At 34.7% G+C, this 24,205-nt stretch overlaps 2 protein-coding genes and 1 pseudogene across 4 annotated transcripts; all 3 read right to left on the bottom strand.

Annotated features, from left to right (window-relative positions):
• Positions 1–537: 537 nt before the first annotated feature.
• Positions 538–1,293, bottom strand: LOC126696938 (kiwellin-1-like). The gene has a single exon (XM_050393703.1). It carries the CDS (start codon positions 1,282–1,284, stop codon positions 709–711), a length of 576 nt encoding a protein of 191 aa, XP_050249660.1. The 5' UTR covers positions 1,285–1,293; the 3' UTR covers positions 538–708.
• A 3,530-nt stretch (positions 1,294–4,823) lies between these two features.
• LOC126696937 (uncharacterized) lies at positions 4,824–12,273 on the bottom strand (annotated as a pseudogene).
• A 4,681-nt stretch (positions 12,274–16,954) lies between these two features.
• On the bottom strand, positions 16,955–23,042 carry LOC126696936 (AT-hook motif nuclear-localized protein 9). Of its 3 annotated transcripts, none has more exons than XM_050393700.1 (6): positions 22,185–23,042; positions 21,127–21,793; positions 19,584–19,651; positions 19,051–19,182; positions 18,244–18,405; positions 16,955–17,399 (listed from the first exon to the last, which is right to left on the bottom strand). In XM_050393700.1, the coding sequence occupies exons 2-6, from the start codon at positions 21,557–21,559 to the stop codon at positions 17,169–17,171; spliced, it is 1,026 nt and encodes a 341-aa protein (XP_050249657.1). In that variant the 5' UTR covers positions 21,560–21,793; positions 22,185–23,042; the 3' UTR covers positions 16,955–17,168. The 3 variants fall into 3 exon arrangements, with proteins under 3 accessions (XP_050249657.1, XP_050249658.1, XP_050249659.1); XM_050393701.1 differs by having other exon boundaries at positions 22,806–23,042; XM_050393702.1 differs by having other exon boundaries at positions 22,810–23,042.
• Positions 23,043–24,205: the final 1,163 nt, after the last annotated feature.

Below are 24,205 nucleotides of genomic sequence, written 5' to 3'. Positions count from 1 at the left end.
GTTTTAAATGGAAAATCATTAAATCAATTTGGCTGGTCTTCAAGTCAGTTTACTATTTGCTGCAATTTCATTGCACCAAGTGTCTAGCAAATTCTCAAGGATAATACAGTTGTTCTGACTTTAAACAGTCATATCTCATTTATTTCAAATCTTAATTGAATTAAATTTGTGTCCATTTTGAAGCTTAATTTTTTATGATGTTAAAAATACGAGCAAATAAGTATCAAATTATCATTTTTGAACAAATAAAAACCTTGTTTTTGAACAACTTCGAGTCCAAATTCAACTATAACACAATTCAATTTATACAACCCTCAACTTGGCTAAATTACAACCCTTACAGAACTTTGTTTTAAGATACGCAGGAGAAGAGAAAAAGAAACAATAAATACTTTGAAATACTCACTTTTTTTTTTTTTTATTACCATTTGAAAAGAACATTTTTTTTGAAGCTGAAAAGAACATTTGATAGACATTACTTTAGTACATCTAATACTTTGAAATACATTGGAAAAGGAAAAAAGAAACATCTCATGACACAATTACGCGCAAACCTAAGAAAACCTCCACCCTTGCATAGTACTATATTTTAAGAGTATTGTTGCGACACAATCTTTTTCACAATTTATTTTTATAGTTTTTTCAAGTGTTAAAGTAGTGAAAAAAAATTAGTGTTACTGCTGACAGAGATTTGAAATATGGTGGAATCTAAGCATCAGACCAGGTTATTTCTAATTTTCCCCAATCATCACTTTCTTCTGGCACTCCCAAAGCCTCCCAAACAGCTTTAGAAGCATCAACAGTATTGTTAGCACATGGAGGCTGGTAAGCATGCTCAGCATCACACCCCATAGTGGAGTCACACTCATCAACGACCATGGCTTGAACACTCTTTCCATTTCCATATATGGTAATACTGTTTGAGCATCTCTGCTTATTGTTGAACCAACCTGTCGACAGTGCCACCACAGGTGTGTCATCTGAGTGGAACTGAGTGTCACACTCCGATTCAGCACCACCATCGCCACCTTCCTGAAAGCTGTTGAAGGTTAGTGTAGCCGGTGTACTGCTTGACACCGGTGGTGAACATGTGTAAGTATCGTAAGACATGCCTTCCTCGCAGCACTTAGAGTCGTTCTCTGTGTTACATTGTCCTGCAGGAGGGTCTTTCCCTGTTAAAGTGCCACTGTTGCAAGTCTGAGCTTCAACGCATGACCACTTTGTAACGAGAAGAAGAAAGAGCAAGAGCACAAAGACTACGCTAAAACAAATTTGGTTCTTCATCTTGCTTTGTTGATGTTTTAGCTTTAAGAGATTGTGATTGACTACTTCTCAAAGTATCACGCGTTTGGTTGGAAATGTTAAAAAATTTATGTGAAGTAAAAATACTTTTCGCAATTAATTAGTTTTACGCTGAAAAGTCAGAAAAGGATTCTTGTAAGTTTGCGAGATAAGCAGGGGCCCAAAAATAAATTTTTATTTTTTTTGGTTTTGACCTCTTAAAATAAAAATTTGTAGATTTTTTTAAGCTCAGTTGAAATAAGTTTGGATATGATCCTCTTAACAATATTTTGTTCTTAAAAAAAAAAAAAAAAAAAAAAAAAAAAAAAACCAATTTGATATAAAATTTGGAAAAAAATTAATAAGTCCAACAACAAAAATAAATATTTGTTAATCTTAAATCTCAAAAAAAAAAAAAAAACCATTTAGATCTTAATAAATTTGAAATAAATCAATCAAATGGAAGATCAATTGATAAATGATTGTTTGAATGTGTATATTAAAAAAGATATAACTCGTACAATTTCAAAATATGAAAAATCATAAAAAGCAATTATAAAACTTTATATATTTTAGTTTTATTTTTTGTTGTTTTTGTGATATTGATATATTCAAGTTCTCTTTTATTTCAAATTTTGTATAATTTATATTTCTTATTAATCTCTCTTAAAAATAATCATGGAACCGCCGCTAGAGATAAGAAAAGCCTATAGCGTTAGGGTCAAGGTGGAATAAATATAATAATACATGAATAAAACTTTTTACACACAAGCGTGTTAATAAACACTTCTATTTTTTATACTTCTACTTGGTGTGCATGGTGCCCATTTTTGCTAAATTAACGCGGTTTCAAACACACGTTAGGAAATAAGTTATACCAAATGGACATCCGAGAATTGAATCTTCAAACTCAAACCTTCGTCTAGAGAAAAATAAAATAGACCAATGTGTCTTACATAAGACAAAAGACCACCCACCCAAAGAAGCCAGTCATACAAAACCCACCTCCAATCTTACTCCTGCTAATTTTTTGTCATCACTTCTAAAATTCCTAGTTTTTCTTTCCTTAGCCAAGGCCAGTATGTTTATTTCCACTAACATTCGAAAATCAAGCCGCGATTCCCCCTTTCATTAAGGGCATTGATACTTCCACTCTTTATTATACATTGTCTATATATTGTCCATATACATTACTCATTTCACATTTTAAATGTGGACATTTCATACAAAATTATAAACATTGCATGTATATGTACATTTTTTAAGTTAAGAGTTTTCAAAATTATATTCAATTTCCTCCCAGTAATTAAGAGAACAAAAAATGGAAATGATATACTATAACACCTATGCCCCCCTCATGAAAAATGAGAGAGAGAGAGAGAGAGAGATTGGGTTTTCTGTTGTTGACTTTAAATGAGTAAGGCACTAAAAAGTAAAAACGTGATGTTTCAATGGAAAAAAATCAGGTAAATTTACTAAAATGATCCACAAAAGCAATGTAGAAAATGTGCCATTGAATAATGACATGTTATTTTAAGGTTTTTGTTAATGGAGTAATAACATGATATAATCTGGACTCTTTCTTTTAAATTGAAGGGTCAAGTTAAAGGATCTTGATCCAAAAATATCATCAAGTTAATTATGACTAGTTAAGATTTTAATTACTCAAAAATGGAGTTATGCTAAACCCTAAAGAATCTTAATTTAAATTTCTCTAGAAAAAAGATAGTGCAAACAAGGTTGCATAAATTTAGGGAAAAGTTAACAGATGCGCTAAGTGCATTGGTTTAAGAAATATTTATAGAAATTTTTTATGAGAAAATAAAAAAAAAATAAAATACTTTTTTTTTTTTTTTTTACAACTTGTTATGTTTCCCATAAAAGTATAATCAAAATTTTTCTAAAATAGTTTATTAACAAGTGCCCTAAAGACACCCTTTAACAAGACTTTAAAATTTATTGAAGTTATAGTTACATTATTTTTAGAACACCAAATACAAACCTTCACTCTAGCATTTTATACTTAACGAGCAACATAATCCTTTTCACTATTAATTTATTTCATGTTTTATAATACATCACATAATCAGAGTACAATTACAAAATAATATTCTAACCTTCGAGTGTGTTTTAATAAGTATTATTGTTTACTCAAAAAAAATAGAGATGTTTATCCCACATTATTGGTTGTGTATGTCTAGTGTCTGCTGTTTATAATCTCAATCTACAACTACCAAAGTTAGGCCCTTTTGTAGTTGTACTCTAGTTATGTAATGTATTATAAACCCAGTTTAAAACACTAATATTATTATTTTTGTGTGTGTTCTAATAAGTATTACTGTTTACTTAAAAAAAATGTTTATCCCACATTAGTTGTGTGTGTCTAGTGCTTGCTGTTTATAACCCCAGTCTACAACTTCAAAGATTAGATTTTTTTGTAATTGTACTCTTATTATGTAATGTATTATAAACCTGGTTTAAAATACTAGTATTTCTATTTTCGTGTGTATTCTTATAAGTATTATTGTTTACTCAAAAAAATTTGATATTTATCCCACATTGGTTGTGTGTGTAACTCCAATCTGCAACTACAAAGGTTAGACCCTTTTGTAGTTGTACTCTAGTTATGTAATGTATTATAAACCCGGTTTAAAACACTAATATTATTATTTTTGTGTGTGTTCTAATAAGTATTACTGTTTACTTAAAAAAAAATGTTTATCCCACATTAGTTGTGTATGTCTAGTGTTTGCTGTTTATAACCCCAGTCTACAACTTCAAAGATTAGACTTTTTTGTAATTGTACTCTTGTTATGTAATGTATTATAAACCCAGTTTAAAATACTAGTATTACTATTTTCGTGTGTATTCTTATAAGTATTACTGTTTACTCAAAAAAATTTGATGTTTATCCCACATTAGTTGTGTGTGTAACTCCAATCTACAACTACAAAGGTTAGACCCTTTTATAGTTGTATTCTGGTTATGTAATGTATTATAAACCTGGTTTAAAACACTAATATTACTATTTTCGTGTGTATTCCCCAATCTACAACTACAAAAATTATGCATGTAATTGTACTTTGGTTATGTAATGTATTATAAATCCGGTTTAAAACATTAGTATTACTATTTTCATGTGTATTTTAATAAGTATTACTATTTACTAAAAAAATATATATATTTCATGTTTTTTATTTTTTATTTTTTTGATAAGTAAGGTAATATATATTATTAAGAAATGGGAGACTTATGCCCAAAGAGGGCAAAGACAACCAAGAGAACCGGCCCATCAACATCCTTACCAAAAAAAAAAACCCACTGAGAGATGGGAGATGGGTTCCCCAAGTTGAGAAAAAGGAAGCCCAACAGGCCAACAGATGAGTAATCTCATTAGACAATCTATAACAAAAACTGAATTTAACAATTGAGAAACAGGGGAGGAGGCTGCGAAAGTCAGATAGTGTGGGAGAAATTTCCCATGGAGGATCAGAATTTGAGCAAACAAAAGAATCTGACCACTTTAGCATCACCCTCCAAAATAACAAATTTGTTTGTTTAGTTGTAAATGGTACAACATTATTTTCACGTAACATCATTATTGACATAACTTTTATTTTACACTAATTAATGCAGTAATAAAAACTTTTGTATGATTGCTCTTATATTGAGCATCAGACCAGGATATATCTAAAGTCTCCCCATTGACTTCTTGGCACTCCCAAGGCCCTCCAAACAGCTCTAGAGGCATCAACAATATTGTTAGGACATCGAAGCTGGTAATCATGCTCAGCATCAACGCCACAGTGGAGTCACACTCATCAACCACCTTGGCCTGAACACTCTTTCCATTACCATAGATGTTAATATAGTTTAAACATCTCTTGTTATTGTTGAGCTTGAACCATCCTGTTGAAAGTGCCACCGTAGGTGTGTCATTTGAGTGGTACTGATTATCACACACTGATGATCCACCACCATCCCCACCTTTCTCAAACCGTTGAGAGTTAGCTTTAGTCCTTGTACGGCTAGACAGTGGCGGTGAACAATTGTAAGTAGTGTAAAGCCAGCCTTCCACGCAGCACTAAGCGACGTTTTCCGTGTTACATTGCCCTCGAGGAGGTTTTTCTTCCCCTAAGCCTTCCACTGTTCCTGCAACTCTGAGCTTCAACACTTGACCAATTTGTAGCGAGAAGAAGAAATAGTAAGAAAACAAAGACGGCCAAAATAGGCATGTACTATTATTTAGCAATATATACCGTTTGCAAAATATTTAACAATTTATCATCTTTTTAAAACTCGAGCGAGTTTACTGTATAACTCGAATTCTAAAAACTCAAGTTCTTTTAAAAAATAGCATTTAAGTTTGCCATGCTATTTTTTATAGAACTCGAGTTCTTGGAACTCAAGTTACATAAAAAAAAATAATGACTATTTTTCATGGAACTTAAGTTTGTGAAATTTGAATTTCACAAACTCAAGTTTTAAAAAAGTGATAAATCATTAATTATTTTGCAAACAGTGATAGATCCATACATATTTTGTCAAAAGAGTAGTATTACCCATTTTGGCCAAACAAAGACTAAAGTTAAAACCAATTTAATTCTTCATCTTGCTTAATTTGGTAATGTTTCAGAGTGAAGAAATTTATTGACAATGGGCTATATATAGAGATTTTAATTTTTAACTAGTTGAAATATTTTTGCTTTTTGTTGATGGATAGGAGATTCTTTTTAAAAACTAATACCGATAGTAAGCCAAAACCTACGTTTCAAATTTAATACGAAAAAAATATACTTTTCTAAATTAATTTTCAAGCCGGAAAAGTTGACCAATGGTCTTCTTTAAAGACAAAGGTGGCGGCCTGACTTACAAACATGTTGCAGATAAGACAAGTCAAGCCTATGGCCTTTATAGTTTATAGAGCCAATTGATACATCGACTTGCTGTAGTGGAAGATATCCAGAGCTTCAAGTCTTCGTCAAGCAACAGATATTTTCCCATAAAAATACTACCACCTCATAATGACGATTGATACGGTAAATTGTAATTAGAATAATAGTCCTTTTACATCAACCTACTATTAAAATTATCTTATTGACACTAATCATTTGGGTGGTATAAGCTAGTTTTTTGCTTATCTTAGGGCATTCTTATCAAGAAGGGTAAGAGCATCAGCAGTGGGGCTTGTATATGCCAAATGTTAGGAACATTTGACATTTAAGCCCCAAAACTACTCAACAATGGGAAGGCTATATGCAATATGCCAATGCCAAATTTGGGATTTAGCTATAGTACCATCTCAAATGTAAGATGATACTGTAGCTGAATGGTATAAAAAATAATAATTTTTTAATACTCTCAAACCGTTTTAAAACCCGGCAATTTCTCTCTCCTCTCTCATTTTTTCTCTTTCTTTTCTCTCTCTTCCTTCTCTGTTTCTCATCCCCTCTCTCTCTCGCCATTTTGAAGCTTCTCTCTTGGAGCTCACACCGAATCACCAAGCCAGATCGGAGCTCACGCCTGATCGGATTTATAGATCGGCGTGGTGGCGAGGCTGGTGGCGCGGCTGCGATGGTCGTGGTGGTTGGAAGTCAGCGCGGTGGAGATCGGCGTGGAGACCGATGTGGAGCTCGGCATAGAGACCGGCGTTTAGTGGTGTTGACATGGTGGCTGGTTTCTGGGTTTGGTGGCCGGCGTTTGGTTGGTTGAGTTGCTATGGGTTTGCTAGGTTTGGGTCGGATTTGGGTGGCGTTTGGGTGGTGTTTGGGTTGGCGTTGGGTGGTTGGATTTAGGTCCGGTGGTTGTGATTTTTTCCAATGGGTTGGGGGATTTGTTCCGATGGGTTTGATGGTGGGTTTCGGTGTTTGCTAGGTTTGTTTGGGCAGAGGGTGGGTCTCCACCTTTTTCCTTCTCCGGCAACTCTTTCTCTCTTTCATTTTTCCTTCTCCGCGTGAGTCAACAAAATCAACTTCCTTCAAGCTTCCCAGCGGTGAATCCGCTTCCTTTGAGCTTCGGCAGTGGTGGGTCTGGTTTTTTACCATGGCTTGCTGTGTTTTTTTTTTTTTTTTTTTTTTTTTGTGTGGTGTTGATGGGCGAAGAGGGTGGTGGTGGTGGTGTTAACTGTTTTTTGACCGTGGTTGCAAGGTTTGCTTTTGACTGTTTGGTGTGTGAGACAAAAATATTGTGGGTTTTTTTTGTTTCTGTTTTGGTTTGGGTGTTAGGGGAAATTCTTGATATAAACGAAAATTTGTGTGAATTAATGTGAAAGTTGATTGATTTAGATTTGAGGGAATGAACCCAATTTTTGTGAATCGTTTGTGTGTGTGTGTGTGTTGGCTCGATTGATTTGGAAATGGAGTCCGATTTTTTTGAATCGGTGTGGATCGTGGCGGGTCGTAGTGGGTTGTGGTAGCTCTGGGGCTGAGGATCGGCGGGTTTGGAGTTTTGGGTTAATCTATGGGTTTGATTTTGATTTTAATTTTGTTAATCTATGGGTTTCTGGGTTTGGATGGCCATGAGTTTGTGGTTGGTGTTTCTGGGGTTTCAAGAAAACGAATAGTTTGGGTATGTTCTTCGTGGTGGTGGTAGCAGCAGTTGGTTGCAGAGGTTTTTTGGGTATTGGGTTTTTGTTTTTATTTGGGTTTTAGGATATATTATTTTATTGTGTAAAAATATTATTTTAATGAGTAGATAGGAAAATAAAAGTTGGGATGTTGGGTATATTGAAAAATGGTATGGTATAAGTAATAAAGTAGTTTTTTAAGATGGTAAAATAAGATAGGATTTGAGATCCGGAGATGGATGCTCTAAATGCTATAAATGCTAAAATTTAACATACAAAATATTATAAATACTAAAAAGCATACTCCATCAATACTCTCAAATCTTATTTATTTTGCAATTTGGCTACAGTAGACTGCTATGTCTAGCAGCCCACTGTAGCAAAATTGTAAAAAAAAAATATTTGTTTAATGATAGTTATTTGAAAACATAAAAAGAAATAATAAAGAAAACATAAAGAAAGAATAAAAATAGAATATTTAAATGAAGTGGTAAAATAATAGAATTTTTTATGTTTGGCGGATTGTAAAGTGGTATGTTAAAATTGATAAAGTAGGAATTTGAAATGATAAATGCTAAAATATTTAGTATTCTTGATAAGAATGCTCTTATCTACGGTTTTAAGATCACATACTCACATGTGGGTTTTGCAAAAGAAGTAACTTATTTTAATGTTTTGCTTATTGTGTCTTCTTACACAAAACCTATTGTTTGCTCTTTTGCTTATTGCTCAAAACTTAGTCAAAGAATCAGCTAGTTTTGTATTGCTTTTGCATGTTTTTTGTTTAAAATATTGGTTTATACGAGTCCTACTTAAAAAAAAGTGTAAGTTTGACTTATTTTAATCTAGTGTTTGTAGATTTTATATTAGAGCATTCACAGAAGTGAAGCTAAATTTTTAGCTTTTAATTATACAAAAAGTCATTTTATCTATTTTATCTTCTCACATCCTACAGCAGTGGAGCTATTTTAGTTTTTAACACAATAAAATAATATAAATACTACAATAAAATAATATTTCATTCAACTACCAACACACAACCAAAACTACCGTCAAACCCATAAAAATCACTACACAACCACAACCCCACCAAGCCCATCAAAACCAGTGAAGAAGAAAAAAAAAAAAAAAAGAAAGCAGAAAAATCACAGCCCGAAACACAAACCCAGCCCAAAACAAAAAATGAAACCCATGCCTGAAACAAAAACCCAACCCGAAACACAAATCTGAAACACAAGCAAGCCTGAAACACAAAGTCGAAACACAAGCACAACCCGAAACACAAAGCCGAAACATAAGCACATCCCAAAACACAAAACCGAAACGTCAAAAATAGAGAAGAGAGGCCGAAATGGGTCAGGTCGGTGGCCAAACGTGGGTCGGCGGCAACAGGTCTGTGGCGGCTGGGCTCGTACAGATCGGCGATGGGTCTCTGAGGAAGAAAGAAGGGTATGTGGGTCTTTGGAGGAAGAAAGAAGAGATGGAGAGACAGTGAGGAGAGAGAGATGGAGAAAGGAGAATGAAGGAAAGAATAAAAAATAAAAAAAGAAGTGTGAACACAGAATAAAAAATTATTTTTCATTTTAGCTTTGGGATATAGTGCACATCTATTTATAGATGTGCACTGTAACAAGAAGTTAAAAAATTTTAAGTATAGCTCCATTGCTATAATCTTTTTTTTGTGTTTTGTTGTAGCTAAAATAGCAATATAGCTATTTAGCTACACTGCTGCAAATGCTCTTCCCACAATAAAATAGTGTACGTTTTACTTTTTCCAATCCTCCAACTTTTTTTTAAGTAAATTCAACAAAATTTATTTTATTTAACTTTTAGCTTTTATTTAAAGTACTTTAAGCAAAAATACTAAATAAATTGTTTTAAAATGGACACTTTTATAAAATTTGTTATCAAGCTACAAAATCCTTTTGCCTAGGCCAAAGACTATTATGAGTCATCAGGATTACTAATTCATCCTGTCATTTTGTAGTCAAAGCCTTTAATCATTGATATATAACAAAATTTATCGAATAGAGATCTTTTAGAGTCTTTAAGATAATTTCATCATAAAAATTTTAATATCCTGATCATTAACTTTGGTATGAAAAAAATATCCATAAATTTAATTATGATTAGTTAAGATTTTAATTACTCGATAATGGATTTATGCTAAACTCTAAAGAATTTAAATTTAAATTTCTAAAAAAAAAGATCGAGTGCAAATAAGGTTGCATAAAATTTATTGTAGATATAATTACATTACTTTTAGTACATCAAATACAAACCTCCACCCTAGCTTAGTTTTACATAATCTTCTAGCTACTTATTTCACAACTTCTTAAAGTGTTAAGTTGTCGGTGGTATAACATGTTGTAAAATACAACAATATAAACAAGTTTTGATTAAACAAAGTAAACCCTAACAATTAGATATAATATAAAATAAATAGAGATAGTTAGAAAAATCTCACAAACTATAGAATCATGCAAATTACATTGTTCTTAAAGCTTAATTCGTGCTTGGGGCTCATTAAATTTGGACTAGAAAGAAAGAGAAAATAGGTAAAGCTAAAAAAAAATAGAAACAAACCCAAGCCCAAGTCCAACACCTACCCTTTTAAGTTAAAGAGAACAATGGCTTTAAACTCATAAGACAACACATATTTAAGCAATGAGGGACAAGCAACAAAAGGGAAAAGTGTTTAGAACACACTTATCCATACCAACATAACATTATTTTCACGTATCTTATTAATATGATTTCACTTTTATTTTACACCAATCACACTCTGTAATAAAAACTTTTGCATGATTATTAACTAAACATCGGACCAATATATATCTAGGTCTCCCCAATCACTTTCTGGCACTTCTAAGGCCCTCCACACAGCTTTAGAGGCATCAACAATATTGTAACGACATGGAGGCTGATAAGCATGCTCATCATCACACCCAATAGTGGAGTCACACTCATCAACAACCATGGCCCGAACACTCCTTCCATTGCCATAGATGTTAATATCTTTTAAACATCTCTGCATATTGTTAAACTTGAACCATCCTGTCGACAGTGCCACCACAGGTGTGTCATCTGAGTGGTACTGATTGTCACACTCCGATGCTCCACCACCATCCCCACCTTCTTCAAAGCTATTAAGGGTTAGCTTAGCCTTTGTACGACTAGACACTTGTGGTGAACAAGTGTAAGTTTTGTAAAGCTGGCCCTTGACGCAGCACTCAGAGTCGTTCTCAGTGTTACACTGTCCTGGAGGAGGGTTTGTTCCCTTAAGCTCTCCACTTGGCCTGCAACTCTGAGCTTCAACGCTTGGCCACTTTGTAACGAGAAGAAGAAAGAGTAAGAGAACAAAGGCTAAGCTATAACAACTTTGGTTCTTCATCTTGTTGTATTTCTTCTCTTGCTTTGGTGATCTTTTAGTTTGAAGAAATTAACATGGCATTGGGCTACATATATATTGAGAGAGATGACTAGTCAAAAAAGATCATATTTGATTTGGGGAAAAAAAAAATCACTATTCAGAATTAATTAAATTCACGCCGGAAAAGTTGATCGTTAGCTTTTTCTTTAAATACAAGGGAAAATTCCAAAAACCTACCTTGAGATTTGGGGTATTACCAAATACATCCAAAGGTTTTAAAAAATGACCAATTTGGTCTGTAGTCACTAACACCGTTTGGGAACCGTCTATTATTATTATTATTTTTTTTTTTTTCATTTTCTTCTTCTCTCCTTTCACGCCAGGAATTTTTTTTTTTGTCTCTAACCTCCAGCTCTCTCTCTCTCTCTAATCTCTGCAACTCTTATGGCCAACCACTCGAGTAACTCCATCTTCGAACATCACTGCCACCACAGGTAGTGGTTCTACTCATCGCCCTACTATCACCATGCTCTTCTCTCTCTATCTCTCAGATCGGAGCTCTTCCTTCTTTCTGTCTTTCCGTTCTCGAGCTTTCTCCAAAAACCAAACACCAACCATGGCCGAGCCTCCATGACTCTATCTCCGATTAGCCTAAGTCTAAGCCTCCTCACCCATCAACTCTCCTCACTGAAAATCACTCTTTTCTCTCTTCGATCTCACCGATCTAAACGGAGTAGAGCCTCCATGCTCCTCCACGGTGAACCTCAGCCAACACCACCACAAAGATGGTCTCTCATCCCTCATGTCACTTTTCTCTCTAAAACTTGAGACCAACAAACATCTACTCCCTATCCGATTCTCATTCCCTCAAAACCCCAACCCATTCTTCGATCTATAAGCTAAAGGGTCCTAGACGACGTGTGAAACCTGGATCGGCAGTATGGAGGATGAGAAGATGAAGGATCCACTGAGAACAAAGGTCTAGTAGCATGTGGGTCTGTGTTGGCCATGAGAGTTTTAGAGACGAGAGAGAGAGAGCTGGAGTTAGAGACAGAAAAAAAAATAAAAAATAAAATAAAATAAAATAAAATAAATAAATAAATTCTGGCGTGAAGGGAGAGAAGAAGAAAATGAAAAAAATAATAATAATAATAATAATAAAGGGAGAGAAGAAGAAAATGAAAAAAATAATAATAATAATAAACGGTTCCCAAACGATGTTAGTGACTACGGACCAAATTGGTCATTTTTTAAAACATTTGGTAATACCCCAAACCTCAGGGTAGGTTTTTGGAATTTACCCTAAATACAAATATGACCTACCTTACAAAAGTTGAAGATAAGACAAACCTATGGCCTTAAACCAAGGCCAAGTGGTACATCCACTAGCTGTTGTAGATGAGATCCAGAGTTGAAAACTTGAAGTCTTCGTCAAGCAAGAAAATACATGCAGAAAAATATTGTACAGAAGACAAAGGCTACCAACCCAAAGAAATTTGTCACAAAATCCACCGTCAGTTTTGCTCCTTTTTTTTTGGCGAGGTATAAACAATTTTTGCAATTTTTTTCATTATTTAAAAAAAAAAATTATAATACGCTAATCTTAGATATCTCCTTATGAAAATGTTGTAAATTCACTAAATAGTAATAATAGTCCTTTCACTTTTCTTATTAATTTACAATTAATATCATTTTTATTACCATCACAATTTGGTAGAATAGAAGATCATGGCAAATTCATAGGGATATGTGAGTTCTATTAGAACTTCCCCTTTTCTATAACTAAGAATATATAACGTATTTCTAAGGAAGGGGAAGAAATAGAAGGTTTCGACCCATCTCCATCCGAAAGAATTTTTATTTTGTATCACGATGATATACAAAATCCCACAGTTCCCACTCACGTCCTATGAAGAACAGGCAGAGGAAAAAAAAAACTATATATAAAGATGGAAATGACAAGTAAAACCCATCTAGGAAGTTCTTATAAGTCCTCTTTCTCTTTGTTACCGATGAGATTCATGGCTGAAGTTGAACTTTTATCATATTCAAAGTATTAAAGTTGCTCTGAAAGTTTAGGCACACTTTGGGTTGTTGAACTTGTCCTTTCACCGGCCTAACTCCTAAGAGTTGACCAATTCAGGTTTCAAGAAACATATATATGTGAATTGTGAAGCAATCACATTAATAAATGTGTTTCTGTTACAAAGGATAAAGTTTAGGTTTAATGTTTAGTTGCACTGAATTTGATGGGATGATGACACATGTCCATTTTTGGTCATATGTCATCATGTCAATTGATCTAGTGCACTAGACCTAACCCAAGTCCTACTACAAAATTCATTTTCTTGGCATTTAATAGGGTTGACTCTCTAACATGAGAGTTTGAACAAATTCCTATTCTGATTTGGTTTAGGTTTCCTTAGGCCAAAAATAAAGATTTTTTCTTGACGTGGATGAAATCATGAAAATGAGTCTTCTTGGTATGGAAGTAAAAAAATGTTCCTTATTGAAGAAATAATTGAGTATTCCCTATCCATCAAGGAATATAATTGGACTTTATAAATAGGTATTGTTGCTAAGAGTTTTTTCGAAGTGTAGTTTGAGTGTATCTATTTTTGTGTGAGAGCAATTGGGTGTATTGACATTTTGGAATTGTGATTATGTGTTAGTTTGTGTGTGTATGTGAATTTGTAAATTTGGTTTGTGAGATTTCATTGAAATGATTGTAATTCATATAGTTGAAGTGAATTTTGTTTAACCCTGCTATTTAGGATTGTTGTTGGGTATACATTATACACGTTTGAGTGAAGTTTTACGTTAAATAATAATGACAAAAATAAAGTTAATATATAACATAACATGGCTCACTCACAAAAATTGTTTTGACTCAAGGCTATTGTTTGATTCGTGTTTGGTGGATAGGGGAAGTCAATGTGTGATTATGTTAAGGTAATATGGGCATAACTCAAGACTCAAAAGCAAATATTATCTAGGGATAATTACAGTAAACCCACCTGAGGTAAGGCCCGTTTGCGCTTTGCCCACCTCACCCCCAGCCGTTAGAAAAACACACTTTTAGAGAAAAACAAACATAACAAAAATCAAAAAGTTAGGGTTTTGATTGCTTAAAGAACTTCTCTAAGAACAAAATGGAGGAATAGCACACAAATCCCACTCTGATCTTGGCTTCTCTCCCCACTGTGACTGGGATTCAAAGTGGGTTTGAAGTTGAAATTGGGGCTGGGTTTGCTACAGTGGTTGGGTTTCATTTGAGCTGCCTCAAATGAAACTCCATGGCTGACCCTTAAAGCTCGTTTCCCTTAATCATCGACGCCACCTCAGTGGCGAGCTCCTCCTCACCGAAAAACCTTACCAAGCCCTCACCAATCCCGAGCTCTCACTCCAATCTTTGAAGCTTTCCCAGGCCGAGCCTCCATTGGACCTCCATGGCCGACCCTTCAAGCTCCCACAATAAATCTCACCGAGCCCTCTCTCTCACTCTAAACTCAGGGCAATCCTAGCTTTTTGATGGGTTGGAAACTCAAGGACTCTACCACCACCGGCGTTCTTCCTAGTGATTCAGAACCCCCACAAAACCCAGAAAGTAAGATAAAGAAGAAGAAGAATAAGAATAAGCAAAGGAACAAGGACAAAGCCAAAGAACTTGAAGCTAATAATCTCAAGCGAAAGCATGAAGAAATCGAGGCCAAAGAGAAGAAGAGTAAGAACAAGAAACCGAAAGAGGATGACAAGGAAAGCAAAACCCACCAAGGAAAAGAAGAGGATGAAACTGTGAAAGATGGTCTGGTTGTGGTGAGCTGGCATAATGTGAAATTGGGTAAGTATGCTCCTTTGAAGTCCTTCACAGAGTTGGGTCTGCCCCAAGAGGTTTTGGAGTGCTGCAAGAACTTCCAGAGCCCCTCTTCCATTCAATCTCGTGCCTAGCCTTTCTTATTGGACGCTCGTGACTTTATATCGGCATCCAAGTCATCCTTGCTCCATGTACTTTGTTCTTATAGAAGTTCTTAAGAATCAAAATCCTAGCTTTTTTATTTTTGTTATGTTTGTTTTTCTCTAAAATGTGTTTTTCTAACGGTTGGGGGTGAGGTGGGTAACGGATGGGTAACGGATTGAAGTTCAGGTGGGCAAAGTGTAAAGTTTTAAACCACGAGTAGGCAAAGCGCAAACGGGCCTTACCTCTAATATAATGGATGACAGTAACATAAATTGAGAATAAACTAAACTATTAGAGACTTAAGTTTTAATTGCAATATGCTGTTAACCCCTTTTATTCATGTGTTGTCAATACTTTAATGGATTTTGGGGCAGTTGCCTCATTGGACTCTAACTCCCTTTCTTTAATTGATTCTGTTAACAAATGCCTTTAGGGTATATGTTAATAGACTATTTTAAGAAAAATTTGATACTTTTTTCATGGGAAATATAAAAGTCTATAATAAAGTCAGTTGTTATTTTCTTTTTCCATGAAAAGTTTTTTAAAATATTTCCTAAACCATATCCTTAGGACATCCATTAACTTTTCCCTTCTTTGATTGCTTGATTGTCTCTAACTTTTGATCAGCTAATGTTTGAGTTCATATTTCTCATTCCACATGTTGCTTGGTGATTGTCACATCTCATACTTTATAGTTTTCTTGTTAAGAGCTCTGGTCACATATGCACTATATAATGAAATGTTTAATCAAGTTATAACTAGTGTATTCTAATAACATTGCATTTCATGTTTGTGGTTCAAATCTCACTTCCCATCCCCATGATCTATCTATCAAACAAAGAAAGTTATAATTAGAAATGTTCATAATAATTTATATGACTCAATTTGAACCTAGTAGATATCTTAAAAGTCGAACTCCATCGCCCACCCGCATAATAAATTTATCCAATTCCATCCACATAAGCAGCAGACACAAACCTTTTTCAAGCATTTAGATAATTGGGTTTTGAACTATCATGGGAAGGGTGCAAGTGCAAGATTTGATGTACTCATCAAGCTGTGATAGTTAAGATTCTAAAGTCTTCATCATGCATGACTATTATTTTGGTACTTCCGATCATTGAAATTTTGAACAGTGTGACGCCAGTTGTTATTTCTTAGCACCTGTAGTGGCTTTTAGTGTTTTGAGGCATTTTATGATGATCACTAGTATAAGAACACCCATGTGGCAAAGGAACTAACATGGGAATGATTCCAACACAAAGTTTCCATGACTAATTGACATGATATAAACTATTAGTAATAAAATTTCTTAAAATAATGCATTTTTGGAAAAGAAAATCATTGAGTAATGCAGTCTTGAGCCTTTCGGAAACTAATACAATTTGTGCAAATCATGATCTTATCCCCTTTTTCCTCACATTTTTTATTGAAAATAGAATTTCAAATTTCAATCAGCGGTTTATGAAGATCGGTAAAGATACCAATAGCAATTACATGAAAGAAAGTGTCATACACACATCCAAATGACACTTTCCATTGTAGCTTCTGAAAAACATAACAGCCTCTGGCATTGTCTTCATCTTACTCCCATATCATATTGGGACTATACAGCATTAAAAATGCACCCTTTTCCAAAAAACTGCTTAAGATTATTTCACAATGACCGATGCTCATAAAAGAATGAGATTTCCAATCAAAATTTAATTTGTTGGAACTGAAAAGACTGGCTTATCAAAAAAAAAAAACTGAAAAGACTGGTACAATAGGATGTCGATTAGTAGAAATCATGAACATCAAATTCAAACTAAATTTCCATAAGGCTACAAAAATATGAGTACAACCCCATCGTCTATGATGGGTAAATGAAGTGAGTTGTCAAAGCCAAGATCAACTGGCTTTCTGTCATTGGTACATCAAGAGAATTAGATTCAAGTGGCCATGAAGGTGAAATTTATATACAACGCTCGTTCATCTATTGATAAAAATTGTCACCCCCGCATCAAATCAATGTCAACATGAGCATTACGCATATCCATTGCCCGTGATGCTGGCCAAACACCCATTGAAGAGATTGGACTGAGATTTTGAGTTGGTGGAATGCTAGTTTGTGCATCTGGATTGTCAACTGTCTGATGCTCTGAGTCTATGGCACCTTCTGAAGCCTCCTTTTTCTTGTTTTTTGTCTTTGAACCACCCCATATGAAGCTCCCCACAATCACCTGGAGTCATCCATCATACATTTGAGCCTCAGAAAAAGAAACTTGAATAATGTATAACCTACAGATGGCTACATGGCAGGATGGGGCCAGATTATGGGTGCCCCATCCCCACTCCATTCCCTCTTTGGGGCTGGGAAAACCCGTCTGGGGCAATTGCAAGGCAAGTTCGGTCAGGGTGGCAATGAGAGAGATGAGTATTTTGGGAAGGTAATATGATATTTATAAAAATAATTAATTAATTGATTAATTATACGTAGACATGATGTGAGGGAGAGAGAAAGAGAGAAGTGATTTAGCGGATAATAGTACGATATGTACAATAAAAATAAATAAATTGTTTATACATAAAGTAAATACATACATGCATACATACATACATATATATATATATATATCTACAAGGTGGGGGACAGTGCAGGGCAGGTGAGGTCGAGCAGGGTGGGATCATTTTTGACATCCCTACATATAACCCCATCATATTTTCTTTCCCCTTTTGATAATGAACCCCATCATATTGGCTCGTGGAAGAAAATCACATACTTAACATCAATGTTTGAAGCATAATTTGTCATATTTTTAGCTTATTGTAACAGTTTGTTATTCAATTTTATCTTCAGATTTCCTTATTTTTTCGTGGCAAAGTTACTAAATCTATGTTGAGGGATTAGAAAAGATTGGAGTTAATTCTGAATTTGGTATTCCTAGATAGACAAAGTTCTCAGGGAGCTGACCCCAGTCCCAGTGGTAGAATCACTATACTGAAGAATCAATTAGCAGATAGGAGAAAAGAGAACTTTAAACGGGGAATAAAGAATGGTGCAAAAGACAGCAATCAAGAAAATACCTGAACTGGACTTGCCGCAATGAGCATTCCCCCAACTCCTCCACCAATGACACGACCATCAGGACTGGCAAGGGAGACACTTAGACCACCAGTTCGATTGCGGGAGCCACTACTTTCTGTGAGCAAGTAAGAGCCAGACAAACATAATATCTCGAAACGGCCCTACAGAAGTGCAATGCACCAAAAACTTTTCTTATCAGAGATACAAGACACAAATAATAAAAAAGTTTTTATAATTTAAAAAAAAAAACACTTAGAAGTAGGGTAAAGAAAATAGAACATAACACTACTTAAATGGTTGGAGAGACTAGAGAGGTTGAGAACTGAAAAGAAAACAGAGGCTAATCTGCAAAGCAAATACATGTAAAAGCATGCGTATGTGTGAGCACACCCAGTGCAGATGTCTACACATTAAAGGGATTTCGGAATCAAAATTACCTAAAATGAACAGATGAAGGTTGAATTAAAATATATTTTCCCACAAAAATTAACTTTCAAGCTCCACTCCATGATGACTGAGATGAACAGATCATACACACCAGTCATTGCCTTAGTCATTACTCAAGCCTCAATTGAGACATCATACTTTAGAAACTAGCAACTGAAGGTCGAGCAATTTCATTTAGATCATATTCCAGGCATAAACCTCGTAAACTTAAGCATTGTTCCCACTATCACACAAAATCTTAAACTGAGATGATTTGTCTAAGAGAAGCTCTATAAAGGATCAGCATCGGTCTCCATCGTTATCAAAAACATGCCCAGAACCGACAATATGTCTCTAAAATGATAAGAAAGTGCTCAAACCTCGTATGTGACAGTGCCACCAGACGTTGAAGGCTGACGAAGAGTCACGGTGGAGACAGCACCATTGGCTGACAGGATGCATATAGCTCTTGGCCCCTGCTGCGAAAATGACATTATTTTTGTTGCAATGTCCTACAGCAAAAGATAAGCAAACTTTAATAAATAACATAAGATGTCCAAAAATATTGTACCACCATAAAAAGACTGCAGAAATTTGGGATCAATGAACTGAAAAACATATTAGCTTCTAGTACATTTGAAAGCAGACAAGAACAATATCAACTTTCTTTGTTAATTCCTTATTAATAATTTTTTTTGTTAATTCAAGAAAGAGCCGTGCATTGATTCTAGGTATCAAAAGCATAGTTTACACTTTACTTTGATTTTAATTCTAGAGAAACTGCTGTGGGGCTAATATGGTAGTACAAAACTTAAAGAAGAAATTGCTTTCTTTCCTTTATTATTGAAAAACCTGAAATTAAAGACTTGAGACAGTGCGACACAATTATTAATTGATTAGAGCAATCACATACTTCTCCTACTGCAATGGTGATGATATGTGGAGTAAAACCCATCCCAGCCGAACCAGACAGCCATTCACCTATCAAAACAATCAACCATTTGCAATTCACATACTAGGAAGCCAGTGCAAGAAAGGAAAATACGTGTAAACAATAAATATCAAATGAATATTCTCAAGCGCACTCCACAAAGAAAAATATACGCTGTTAACAGACAGAAATAAATTATTAGAAAAAGATAAAAGGCAGAGGCACAGAGCTACAATATTATATTGTAGTCATTTCAAACTTATCACGCATAAATTTAGTACCCAATGAAAAAGAGTCTCAGAGTAGGAATTAGATAGACACAGCAGGGGGGGAAAAAAATTTTATTGACACATCTATGCTCAATTTTGTCAAGATATTATTCTTTGCCATCACTTCATGTTATGTCCTTCAGCTCCTTTAAAAGGTAAGGATTTCTGATCAGGACACAAATCTGGAAGCTTTAAGCTGTTGTAAATGCTCTAGATGCTCAGTGGAGTTCCATCAATTTTAATAATTCCCCTGAGATTCTGACCATGTTAAGCTGCAAATGGCTTGTAAAAATAACTGTTATACCCTTGCTTATCGAATAGCAGGCCTGCTACTTATTTTAAAACCAACTATGTCTATATTACATCGCAACGTCATGCTCAGAGGTATTTACTTCTTACTTTTTTTAAGTTTAAAAGTTGTTTATACCAATATTTCAAGTCCAACACAAAATCAAACATAAGTTGCCAGGAAAGATGCAGATTGATAATGGTTTTAATAATCATCCAATATAGACACATTTTAACAATGTTGGTTCCACGGAACTCCTGAGAAGTTGTTAATTCATTGTCTCTTTAAATTTTTAATTGTTGCATATAGGTGATGTGTCATTATTATTATTCCCAATGCCCAAGACTGTTCTTTGTTGCAACAACACTATGTTTAGTCATGGAGGCTATATTTTGATGATGTCAACAGCAAAATATAACCCTTTTCATTCTAATTCATTCTCTTTTCATCCCTTTTTTTTTGGTTGGTAAGCTTACACATGCACCCAATAGGCTTTTTTTTTTTTTTTTTTTTTTTTTGGGGGGGGAGGAGGCGTGCCATTTGAGCTAGTGCTCATTGGCATTCTCTTTCATCCTTTTTTTAATCTGATCTAAGGTTGAGATTTCATTTATTTTAAAAAATTCAAAGTATGTAACTCCAAGATTCAAGAGGAAAAAAAAGAATATGATTGGATTTCCTGGATATTATTTAGGTCCACTAAATGTCAAAGTAGGTAAATGGTTGCATCCTTAGTCCAATAAACTCCAAATTGTGATGTGTACAACAAGGCTGTGGGAAGGACAGCAGATCTACAATTAATTATGTGAGTTTGAGGTATAGGCAGGTACAAACCGGTTCTACATGTAGAATAACCAATTTTTTAGATGAGTAGCATACAAGAATTATAAAATGAAATTAAATATCAACAAAAATGCAGTGTAGTGTTTAGGTGAATCATAGTCAGCATGAACAGAACACAGAAACTTACCAAGAGATGCTAACTGTTGCTTCCTGCCAGTCCCCGGTGGCCGCCCTCTACCTCGCTTTTGGGCAGATGTTGTTGTATTCGTCCCTCCATGAGTAGCCGGCGAGGGAGACAATGCCAATGACACAGTCCCATCAGGTCCATATTTCCGAGGTCTTCCCCTTTTCCTCTTGAGAGGCTCAGTCTGCGGCACCACAGATGGTGCACCCACATTGACACTATGAGGTGAAATTGAAGCTGAAGGCTCTCCTGGTAACGTTGATCCCATGGTACTCCCTCCTAAATTCGACTGAAATTGTACATTTGGACTAGACATGGGACGAATGCCCGGTGATCCATGTAGCCCAGACTGTGTTCCAGGACCAGAACCAGCCATTCCTCTTGACATATAATAAGAGGTCGAACCGGATAACGACATAGTGTCCCTCCGATCCATGCATTTACTTCAAATACTTATACTCAAAAATCTTTTACAAGCAGCCTTGACCCCAAATAATGATTCGCAGCGTAAAATTTCAAACCTCCTCTCTATTCTAAAGTTAAATATAAAGCCAAATTCCACACACAATGTGTACCCAGAACAAAGTGAAACAACTCTATGAGACCCAAGTTGTGATCAATGAACAGGAGGCCAGTTGTTTTCGAATTTGAGAATAAACAAGGAAATGCCCTGGGAAAGCAATTTCAAGTTTCAAGCTTTTTCAAAACGGAAAGTAATTCTGACATAGTTCTCATTCCAAACAACCAAATCTACAGCAAGAAAGCTCCAAGCAGATGCATTGTCTCAAAAATACAACCAAACTAAGAGAAGAAACGAAAACAGAGACAAACACACACACACTATTCAAAGCACCAACAGCATAGGTACAAGGAAACAAAATATGAACAGCGGAAGAAAGAAAAAGGATAAATAAAAGAATAAATTACTAAAAGAGAAACAAAACCCACAAAGGAAAAACACAGATTTAAAGAAACTAAAACATAGGAAAGAGCACAAAGCGGTGAAAAGCTAGTCTTAAGTCAAATAGAAGACAAAAATGGAAGCTACTTTTACAGCTTACCAAACCTAGCTAGAAGGCTTCATGTTGAAGATAGAAGACTGAAACAGGTCCATTCTCACCAACCCATTGGTAAAAACTTAAACACCAAGCATCTTCTAAGCCAAAAACCAAACTAACAAACCCTTGAACACCTAGCTCAGCTCTCAAACTCTCAAACCCAACACCCACCAAAAAATAATAATTTTTTTTCTTTTCAAAAAGGGGAACAAAAAGTCGGTTCAAGTCAATGGCATTAATGAGCTGAAGCCCCAGGTTTTGGATAACGCCACAAAATGTGAAAATGTAAAAAGAGACAACAACATGTAGTAAATCTTTGGTTAAAGTTCGAACAGGTTTCCAAACACACTACTCTCTCTCTCTCTCTCTCTCTAAAGCTTAGAACTTGGAGGAAGAATGTATGAGGAAATTGAAGGCAAGAAAGAAAGAAAGAGAGTTTTTTGAGAGGTGGGTTTTCGAGAGTGACAAAGGAGGAAACTAAAGGTCGAACAGTTTCTGCAAAATGTTTTTAAGACACACTGAGAGAGTCTGAGTCTGAGGCCAAGACTTGTGCTGAAAAGTATTTGCTACAGCTAAGACTACTGCTACAATATCTACAAACAATATAAGAAAAGATATACTTACTTACTGCTAAGACAGCTATAACAAAGAAAGCACAAGTCCTTATCGGATTGCATATAGAAATGAATGCAAGTTTTTTTTTTTTGGTTTGGGCTAGGGTAGAGCTCTCTCTGTATGTTTCTCTCTCTTTAAAAAGCTGTTTATCTTTACTTCTCTTCTCTCTATCTAAGACTATAAAAAGCTCTCTTTTTCTCTCTCTTCTTTTCTACTTGTGTTTTGTGTGGGCGATGATGCTTTGCTTTTACTGGGGCTGCTTCAGAGAAAGAGAGAGAGAGAGAGATAGACACAGAATGAGAAGCAAACAAAAACTTCAACAGCAAAAGGGGTTCTTCTTTGGATAATGCTATTATTATTTCTTTTCTTTTTATTTTGTTTTTCACTCAACTTTTGGAAAACCAAAAAAGAAAAAATAGAAATAGTGTGTGGCTGCTTAGCTGGGTTACTCTCTATCAGACCCGCACCTAAGGCGCGTGTCAGACATTTCTTTCCTTTTTATTTTATTTTATAATAATGAATTTGTTGACTCAATTAACTAAGTCTCTTCTTATTGAATAAATTATTTAGTATTCAATTCTTACTTACTTCAAAACTAATTAATGTATTTATATGATGATAAAAAGTAATTATCAAAAGCAGACATAGATTGAAACCATATCTCACAAAAAAAAAAATGTTTAGGAACTAAATTTATTTATTATTATTTATATTCATTTTTTTAACGAGGCGAGTTTAAACATAATAATGTTTATGTGAATAAACTCACCACTATAAGACTTGATTAAACTAAATATAATATTAGGGGTGAATAACCTTTGATCCACTCCTTTCATTTTTTATTTCTCCCCACTCAACCTCATATCTACAACATCACCAGAGATCAAGAAGTAAAGTCTTGATAGACAGCGTTGTTGGAGATCAAGACCTTCTCATGCTCTCTCACCTTCGCAGATTAGCATGGTAAAATCTTTAGATCTCTCTCGTTTGAGATCTCAATATGAGATTGATTTACTTTCTCTCTATCTTATTTGAGATCTTAAATCTATTTCACCCTTTTTTCTCTCCATGGTTGAGTTGTGTTACTATGTAAAATTTTTGTTCTCTTTTTCTTACCGGTGATTGGAGAAAACAACCATTATACTAATGAAAACCACCATTGATTTCATTAGAATTTCGATCCAATGGTGCAGCGACAGTTCACATTTTAAGGATTCTAATCACTTTAGTGTGGCTCAAAAACCTCCCCCAACTCCGGCTACACCAAACCGTGTTCAACCTTATATGTTTTTATTGCGTTTATAGATACAAATATTTAAAAGGACAAGATTTAGTTACAAAATTGATTGTAGTCTAAGGTTATAAATTTACTTAAGAAAATAAATATTACTATATATTTTGAAAATCTA

Source organism: Quercus robur, chromosome 8 (assembly GCF_932294415.1).
Source record: "Quercus robur chromosome 8, dhQueRobu3.1, whole genome shotgun sequence".
NCBI classification, from domain to species: domain Eukaryota; kingdom Viridiplantae; phylum Streptophyta; class Magnoliopsida; order Fagales; family Fagaceae; genus Quercus; species Quercus robur.
Note: the sequence above shows the minus strand (reverse complement) of the source record. Positions and strands in the feature narration are given on the sequence as shown.